Here is a 7,855-nt window from a genome sequence, read left to right on the forward strand (position 1 = left end):
TGTCGAATTTAAAAATGTAAATTCGTTCTTAAAGAGGGGGATGGTGTAACGGGCTAGAGTTGCCCTAATGTTACACAGTCCCCATTAAGTACATTTGGTACTTAAGGGGATGGTCAATTACTAAATAATAGTAATTAGACCCAACACTCGGGTGTGGTGCACATTTGTGACCAACCCTTGTGGATGTGATGCACATGGGTGCATTCACATTAGGAGGGATGACGCCCAGCGTCATCCATGATGACGGCTAGCGTCATCAGTTACGCGAGGTATCTATAAAGATACGCTCGTAATACATATTAAATGATATCTATAGAGATAACATTTTAATTGGTAAAAATAGGTATTTGTATTTAATTCTATTAAATATAAATCAGTCTGAAAATTACTACCTACTTGGGAAGTGCGCACGAGGAGACGGATTACCGCTCCCGTGACGTCACTTCACCAGAGTTCTTAGTGTGTTGGGTGAGGTCGCTTGCGCGCCCACCACAACTTCCTCACTGCACGCAAGAGAAGCAGGTGCAAACCGCTTCCTCGCTGTGCTAGGGTGTGTGCTTAAGTAGAGCGTGGCCGCATTTCCATGTGCCCGCCTACATTATAGTTAAGTCAACATTTGCAAAGATAGATTAACAAGACACTTAACTATATTAATACAGTTTTCATTTTACCCTCTTAAGCTAACTTGCCTTAAGAGAAGTCTTCCTCTATACGTACAGTGTACGTCACCTAACGAGAGGCACCACTCACATCTGAAACAGTGTGAAGTGGACTTGTACTGAAACAGTACAAGTTGCAGTGCCCCGTTACATGAAGAGTCTAGCACTGTAAAAAGCTAGGCGAAATCTAAGAACGAAGTGGGATGAATACCACTGGTTCAGATGAGTGAATTTTAACACCAGTCGTGCGTTATGTTTCCTTAAAAAGCAAAAAGTTTAGATACAGCATTTCCGTTAAGAAAAGTTACCAATCAAAGGGTCTCGCCTATCGAACCGCCCATCATACCGGTAACTATGCCGAAATTAACCACTTAAGCTCAGTCCATAAGCGCGATGAACCACGACTTTGGTCGTCGCCGGTCGAACGAGGGCGTCTGGCCTGCTCTTCTGGACGCTGCCGAGCACATTTTCTGGAAACTACAGCTTTACTCTATAGCACTATTGCATCTCTTTTTTTCTACGGACAAACAATGGCTCCAAGGAACTCCTAACACGCATGCAAGTGCGATTGACGAGAATGCCTCGGTCGAGTCAACAACGCTCTGTATGGACCCCGAAGCCAGTGTAGTGACTAAAACCAAACGCATTGTGTTTGTGCGCCATGCCGAGTCCGAGTGGAACGTCATTTTTAACCGTGGCTTTACCTTTCATGCTATTGTGCGATTCGTACGCAGTCTTGGACGTGAGTGGCTGCTACTTCCTACGAACGACTCAATCCTTTTAGACTCACCGCTTAGCCAACGTGGCCGCTTTCAAGCGCATAGTCTTCGTGACCGCGTGTGCAATAGGCCCCTTTATCCCATACACGACAACACAGCACCTTTCTACGAGCATAGTCCGCAGGAAAGGGAGGAGAGTTCCCTCCTTCGGTATCTCTTCTCTCCCGTGCCTGGAAGTGTCGTCGTAGCGTCTAATTTGCGCCGATCTATCGACACAGCTCGCCTTGTATCAGCTGCGAGATTGGAAGTACCCGGGGAACGGATACACGTGCTTTCGTGTTTGCAAGAGATTGGCCGTAACCTGGATACGCTGGCGATCAGTACCCCTCACAACATTCAGCCACACGAAGTTTTGGTACAAGGTCCGCAGGGGGAAAAACACCACGAGGAACTATTTAGTGTGGCGGAAAATTATGGCAACAAGGCAATTTTAGGCAGTGGCCGAAATCGCTTGTTTCGGTTTGCCCAGTGGATTTTTAAACACCCGTCGAGTGTAGTCATTGTCTATGGCCACTCGTTGTGGTTTCGTGCATTTTGTCGGGAGTTTTTGCCACAAAATGTGAACCATGAAGCCAAGAGTTTGAAAATTGGAAATTGTCATGTGGTTACGTTTTTGTTAGAAGAGTATGGGCGAGGCGAGATGGTACAATACAATATTCAGCCCGAGAGCTTCCAGCACCTTTAGCTAAGGGATTGGATAAATTTGCGCTTTATATACTTTTTTATATTATGCAACTCGACGCCTTTTCTTTTGCCGGACGTACTCAACAACTTTGGCCCAAAGTTGCCACCATTGTAACGGTCGTTCAAGCAACCCCATTCGAATAAAAGAGCGCTCAATCGACTTTGACGCGTACCTAACAAGCGCGTCTGCTTTTGGAGTTACAATGTAGATCGAACCTACAGAGCAAAAATATAATATTAGTCGTTTATGCATCATTTTTTCATCTTTTTCAAAAAATTGTACCTGCAATGAGTCCAGCAGCTTGAGCCATGATTGGCAACTTGGGGACGAAAAAATATGTGACAAGCAACTCAAGCCAGGTTGTGTATTTTGTCGGCACTTTGAAGGTATAGAGTTTGGTAAAAGTAGGTACATTCACATTCAAAAGTACCTAAAGATAGGTAACTGTAGTCAAAAGCAATCATCCTTTTTGATGAGTTTAGCAAACCTTCATTGCAGTTAGCACGCCAGAAAACCCGGTAAAGCACTCGCGGGTTGCTGCTCCCTATTGCAAACCACGTAAGAATCACGACTTTTTTTCTATTCCACAACGTCACAGTACTACCATCGAAACATAATGTGCTATAAAAACGATGAGAGTTTGCGTTAGCACAATAAAATAAATCAAGACGAGGCTGAAACCGATACTCCCGAATCGCCTTTCCAGCTCAAACCCTTTATATAAGAAAGATACCCTAGCAATCACAAGACCGTGCAGCAGTTTTAGCCCGGTATCTACTGATATATCCAATTTTGTGCTCTCTTACATGCTCTGGTACAAGTGAAGCTCCTCTCCATGGATAAAGGGGGCCACAAGGACTGTTCCAATCTCTTTGTTCGCTAATACGTTGCTCGGACATCTACAGTAAGCACCTATTTAGAAAACGTATGTGGATACCTCCCTCCCTTGCGCCACCCACTCACAATGCAAAAGAAAGCACCACCGATGGCGTGCGTTTCACTTGCACATGAAGCAAATACATCACCCCTATCCCAATTCCATTAAACGCGTGTTACTGCTTAAGCGTTTCATTGACATAAAAATTTGCCGTAACCCACCCAGTAGCATGAGTGTTACAGGTGGTTTCCACTGCATTTCCTGTACCGCGGTAATCATCGTCGTGAGTTCAGGAGATACTGTTAACAGGGGAGGCACGACATCGTCCTCGAGCTTCTCTTCGACACCGATCTTACGACGCTCTTTCTTTCGCCGAAACCATCCCATACCGGTAGTCGGCCACTGCTAAAAAAGTGACAGTTTTTCCCGGTTTCTGGTCTTCGACAGCTGTTAAAACGGAAATGTCCTTTTCGATGGGACAACCTTAGCCGCAAGAAAAAAAAAAGCCGCACGGTAGTTGCCGAGGGAGACATGAATTCTTGAGCACCAATCACGCGCGATGACAAGGAAATCGCGGAAAGGGGTCACAAGTCACACACAAATGTTGCAGGGTTTGCGGAGGAAAATGGGCCGCTATGCGCCCCGGGGTGGCATGAAGGACACGATTAATGAAGGCGATCAGCAGGCGCTGAAGGTTGACGCGTCGTCCATGGAGGTAGCGATGTGGCATTTTACAAGTCAGGATAGAGCCCTGAAGAGGCTGGAGACGCACTTGATGCAGATGTTGGACCAAATTCAGGTGCCTTGCTTTTGGAGAGTTTTTTTTATATTCGAGACTTTTTACTTAAGTGTTTTAATTGTTGCAGGTGGCATGTGCAACAATGGCTACAGTGGCCGACATTTTTTCTCAAGCCTGCAGGTATCACAAAATATAAATGTCTGAACATGTAGCCATGAAGATTTACTAGAATCATGTGCCTTGACAGTAAGGACGAAGATAGTTGTGGAGAGGAGTACAAAGCCGCGATGAAACAAATTGAAGTCCAGGAAGCCGAACGAATCGAGCAGTCAATTCGATTTATGGTCTTGGATCCTCTTCAAGCACGATTGGAGCGACATGGGCAGTTAAAGCAGCAATTAATTGCGTGGCATAAATTGACAGCTGAGTACCAATTGCTTCATGCCGAGATGCAGAAAATGCGTTCCTCGGGTCTGGTAGATCACGATAAACGAATTCAGTTGGAAAAAGAGCTTCATCGAGTAGCAAGTGTCGTGCAAGTGGCCGAAGCAACTTTTTTGCCACAATTGGGTACACTTTTGCATTCCTTCGAGTATTTTTAAATTAGTTTGTTTGAAACAAAAAACGTTGCCTTGTTCTTATAGAGGATGCCAATCGAGTGACCGCAAGGTGTTTAATGGATTTATTCAGCACAACGGTCCGTCTCTTTTATGGTCCTGTACTTTTGATCCGTGTATTAAACTTCTTTTTGGTGCCATTTTTGTTTTTTTTTCCAATGCAGCGCCTCCAGACTGCACTTTTCTTTCGAAACGCCAATCAAACTGCTTTATCAAGTCTTTCTTTACAAGAGAAAGAAATTGTTGCGGAAGCGAATTCGCCTTTAAAGTTTTCAAGCATCGGACGACTGTTGTCACCTTGTGTACCCCTTTCAAGTTCGAGTACCAAGTGGAATCAATCCTCAAGTTTAGCTTCCGATACAGAAAACGATGGTTCAATTTCTTCGACTGCTTTAGATGGCATTGAGACGATCTTTGGAAGTGATGAAGATGATGAAAATACCGATTTAATCACGACACGGGAAGAGTTTGAAACAAGAAAAGGGTTATGGAAACGAAAGGAACAACTTGCAGTGGTGGAAATGGACGAAAACGAATACGAAGACGAGGATTTGAAACCTCGTTGCTCGACGTTTGTATCAACCAGTTTAAAACAGCTTACGTCGAATCGAAGAACAAGTGTGTTTTCGACTCTTCGTAAAACGATTCGAGGGACGCTTGGGTATGCAATTAAAGAAACGCGCGTTTTTCGACAAAGCTCAGCATTGACGACTGCTATGTCACGAATGGAGCACCAACGAGCTGCTACATTCCAAGGAATGGTAAGCTTGTTAAAGGTTGTTTTTTATTTTTCTGTTGTTTGTAAGGGTGTCTTATATCATTGAGTTGATTGTTTAGAATACAGAGCGTTGGAGTGTATTAAAAAAAGCACCTTACGATTGGGTATCGATTGAAGATTGTTTATGGGAAATTGATGCGCGAAGAGCTCCTTCTTGTAGGAAATCGCTCTTGCTAGTCGATTCGATCTCGTCGAATACCACCGACCTTCTCTATCAATTGGTGTTAAAGGTTTGTAAAGAATCGAAGAGATTGTCGTGTGAATGAAAATGAGGTTTTCTAAAACGCTCGTGATGATCCAACGTGCAGAAGGAATCGCTGTATTTCGAATGTTTATCCTATCTACGGGTAGAAGACCTTGCACGGCTTTCCAAGGTATTACATTCGGAATCACAAAAAGTAGGATACTCGACTAACTGTTTTATAAAACTGCGATAGGTTAATTTCCGTCTTCATTCGCACTTGGTCGACAATGCACCCATTTGGAAAAAGTGTATTCGATCCGGTGGTCTTTTGCCTTCGATTCGCAGTTCTTTGTGGCTTGCAGTGTTTTATGAAGCCACACCGTGGCAGTCAAAAGTCATGGCATCGCCTTACCTCTCAGCAACTCGACGGAGTCGGATATATGACGAACTGTTGCGTACAGTCGAATCAAAAGCTTTCAATGGATTCCATGGTGTCGATCATGACACGCAATGGGCCGTATGGTTTCAAGAAATTGACGTTGATGTTGTGCGAACGTGTCATCGAAACACTGAAATGCATTCTACCAATAAATCAAACACGGCCTCTTTGTGTCAATCACTCGTGGAGGATGACAAAGACATTCACGACTCGGTTACGTCGATTTTGAATGGCATTATGGACACCATTGTGGAATGTCAGGGGAGTGTCTCGACGACACATTCAATGCCTCTTGTAAAGAGCCGTACGAGGAGCAGAAGTTTTGAATTGGAAGCCAAAATGCGTCGTGTGCTTCGTGCGTACGTTGTGTATAATCCTCGCGTCGGGTATTGTCAAGGAATGAGCTTCTTAGTGCGATTCTTGGCGGACGTTGCAATAAATGAAGCTGATCTCTTTTGGTTGTTTGTCGGGTTTGCCGACCCCACGAAGGATGCAAATTTGTATGAACCTGGCATGGCAGTGTTGCAGCCAAACCTTTTAACGTTTCAAACGCTCTTTTCAACGCACATGCCCGAGCTTTTTGCTCACTTGGAATCGGAAGGGGTGCATGTTGCCATGTTTTGTACACGATGGTTTTTAACGTTTTTTTCCGCGTTTGAAACACTTGTACCGACGCTTGTAACCCGTGTGTTGGAAATCTTTATTATTGATGGATGGCGAATTATATTTAGCGTCTCGTTGGTGATTTTGAACGAATTGCAGCACGAGCTTTTACGGTGCGATATGGAGGGGATTCTACGTGTGTTGAAATCTCCACGATGTCACATGCCCGAGCCGGATGAGCTTTGTCAGCAGCAGCTTTTACGACATGCTTTGGCCTATAGTATCTCTCCAGCTATTAATTTGATTTAGTTTTTTTTAAAAACGCGTGAAGATGGCTACCGCGACATGTGACATGTTGCATGGTTTTAAACCATTGGCGGCTGCGACATGGTGCGTGAAAAAGAGAGTTGTCTCAGTATGACGTGTCGGTGTATAAAACAAAATGAGTTTGACAGAAAGGCAACGTTTTTGTCACGTGGTAACGCAAGTAGAACCTTTTTGATAAATAATAAGTACAGTCTAGCTGGGAGTTTATATTTTGTGTCCGATATTACAATCTAATGGGATGCCAGATCGAAGCTTGTCGCAAGAAGTCAAGCAACAGTTTGCATAAATTGCACAGTTGAGACAAGTTGTCGGACAGTGAAGTCCTTCTACAGATGTCCCTCGGACAACTTATCCCCTCATACCTTTTAACCCCACGTAACTTATAGGGTAATGGCTCCACCATTACCGTGTAACGGGCTAAAGGTGCCCTAATGCTATACAGTCCCCGTTAAGTACACTTGGTGTGGTCAATTACTAAATAATAGTAATTAGACCCAACACTCGGGTGTGGTGCACATTTGTGACCAACCCTTGTGGATGTGATGCACATGGGTGCATTCACATTAGGAGGGATGACGCCCAGCGTCATCCATGATGACGGCTAGCGTCATCAGTTACGCGAGGTATCTATAAAGATACGCTCGCAATACATATTAAATGATATCTATAGAGATATCATTTTAATTGGTAAAAATAGGTATTTGTATTTAATTCTATTAAATATAAATCAGTCTGAAATTTACTACCTACTTGGTAAGTGCGCACGAGGAGACGGATTACCGCTCCCGTGACGTCACTTCACCAGAGTTCTTAGTGTGTTGGGTGAGGTCGCTTGCGCGCCCACCACAACTACCTCACTGCACGCAAGAGAAGCAGGTGCAAACCGCTTCCTCGCTGTGCTAGGGTGTGTGCTAAGTAGAGCGTGGCCGCATTACGACGTGCCCGCCTACACTTGGTAGCACTTGAAATCCTTCCCACGACCCGCATCTCTGCGTGTGTACGTGAGGATGAGCCTCAACATTGATTGGGCTCATTTTCCCCACCTCTCCGAACATCATCGGGAGGTGGCAGGGCTAATGGCGCAGGGACTTGGTGAACAAGCCCTGGCCAGGCTCCTGGGTAGTCCTCCTGAGCAACATGTTGCTCAGTTGGAGCAGTTTGAGGCATT

The 7,855-nt window shown here is 44.6% G+C and overlaps 3 protein-coding genes across 3 annotated transcripts; 2 read left to right on the forward strand and 1 right to left on the reverse strand.

The window, feature by feature from the left end:
* Positions 1-1,052: 1,052 nt before the first annotated feature.
* On the forward strand, positions 1,053-2,123 carry CCR75_001363 (uncharacterized protein; the record flags this gene model as incomplete). The annotated part of the gene is made up of 1 exon (XM_067959467.1): positions 1,053-2,123. One exon carries the CDS (start codon positions 1,053-1,055, stop codon positions 2,121-2,123), a length of 1,071 nt encoding a protein of 356 aa, XP_067814896.1.
* On the reverse strand, positions 1,061-3,377 carry CCR75_001364 (uncharacterized protein). The gene is made up of 7 exons (XM_067959468.1): positions 3,222-3,377; positions 3,087-3,150; positions 2,930-3,022; positions 2,728-2,857; positions 2,611-2,667; positions 2,406-2,553; positions 1,061-2,338 (listed from the first exon to the last, which is right to left on the reverse strand). Exons 1-7 carry the CDS (start codon positions 3,277-3,279, stop codon positions 2,166-2,168), a joined length of 723 nt encoding a protein of 240 aa, XP_067814899.1. The 5' UTR covers positions 3,280-3,377; the 3' UTR covers positions 1,061-2,165.
* A 107-nt stretch (positions 3,378-3,484) lies between these two features.
* CCR75_001365 (uncharacterized protein) lies at positions 3,485-6,888 on the forward strand. The gene is made up of 8 exons (XM_067959469.1): positions 3,485-3,799; positions 3,867-3,919; positions 3,987-4,309; positions 4,384-4,436; positions 4,521-5,117; positions 5,194-5,364; positions 5,443-5,532; positions 5,572-6,888. Exons 1-8 carry the CDS (start codon positions 3,560-3,562, stop codon positions 6,667-6,669), a joined length of 2,625 nt encoding a protein of 874 aa, XP_067814898.1. The 5' UTR covers positions 3,485-3,559; the 3' UTR covers positions 6,670-6,888.
* The last annotated feature ends 967 nt before the right edge of the window (positions 6,889-7,855 follow it).

The sequence above is a fragment of the Bremia lactucae genome, linkage group LG3, assembly GCF_004359215.1.
Source record: "Bremia lactucae strain SF5 linkage group LG3, whole genome shotgun sequence".
Taxonomy (NCBI): Eukaryota; Oomycota; class Peronosporomycetes; order Peronosporales; family Peronosporaceae; genus Bremia; species Bremia lactucae.

What these genes read in the sequence shown, in the direction of transcription:
- CCR75_001364 (XM_067959468.1), bottom strand. Translation starts at nt 3,279, where the DNA reads ATGATTACCGCGGTACAGGAAATGCAGTGGAAACCACCTGTAACACTC. An exon ending in CTTCACTTGTACCAGAGCAT is followed by an intron (nt 2,858 to 2,929) that starts GTAAGAGAGCAC and finishes TGTGATTGCTAG; the next exon opens with GGTATCTTTCTTATATAAAG. An exon ending in GCGTGCTAACTGCAATGAAG is followed by an intron (nt 2,554 to 2,610) that starts GTTTGCTAAACT and finishes ACCTATCTTTAG; the next exon opens with GTACTTTTGAATGTGAATGT.
- CCR75_001365 (XM_067959469.1), top strand. Translation starts at nt 3,560, where the DNA reads ATGACAAGGAAATCGCGGAAAGGGGTCACAAGTCACACACAAATGTTG. An exon ending in AACTTTTTTGCCACAATTGG is followed by an intron (nt 4,310 to 4,383) that starts GTACACTTTTGC and finishes TTGTTCTTATAG; the next exon opens with AGGATGCCAATCGAGTGACC. An exon ending in CTGCTACATTCCAAGGAATG is followed by an intron (nt 5,118 to 5,193) that starts GTAAGCTTGTTA and finishes TTGATTGTTTAG; the next exon opens with AATACAGAGCGTTGGAGTGT.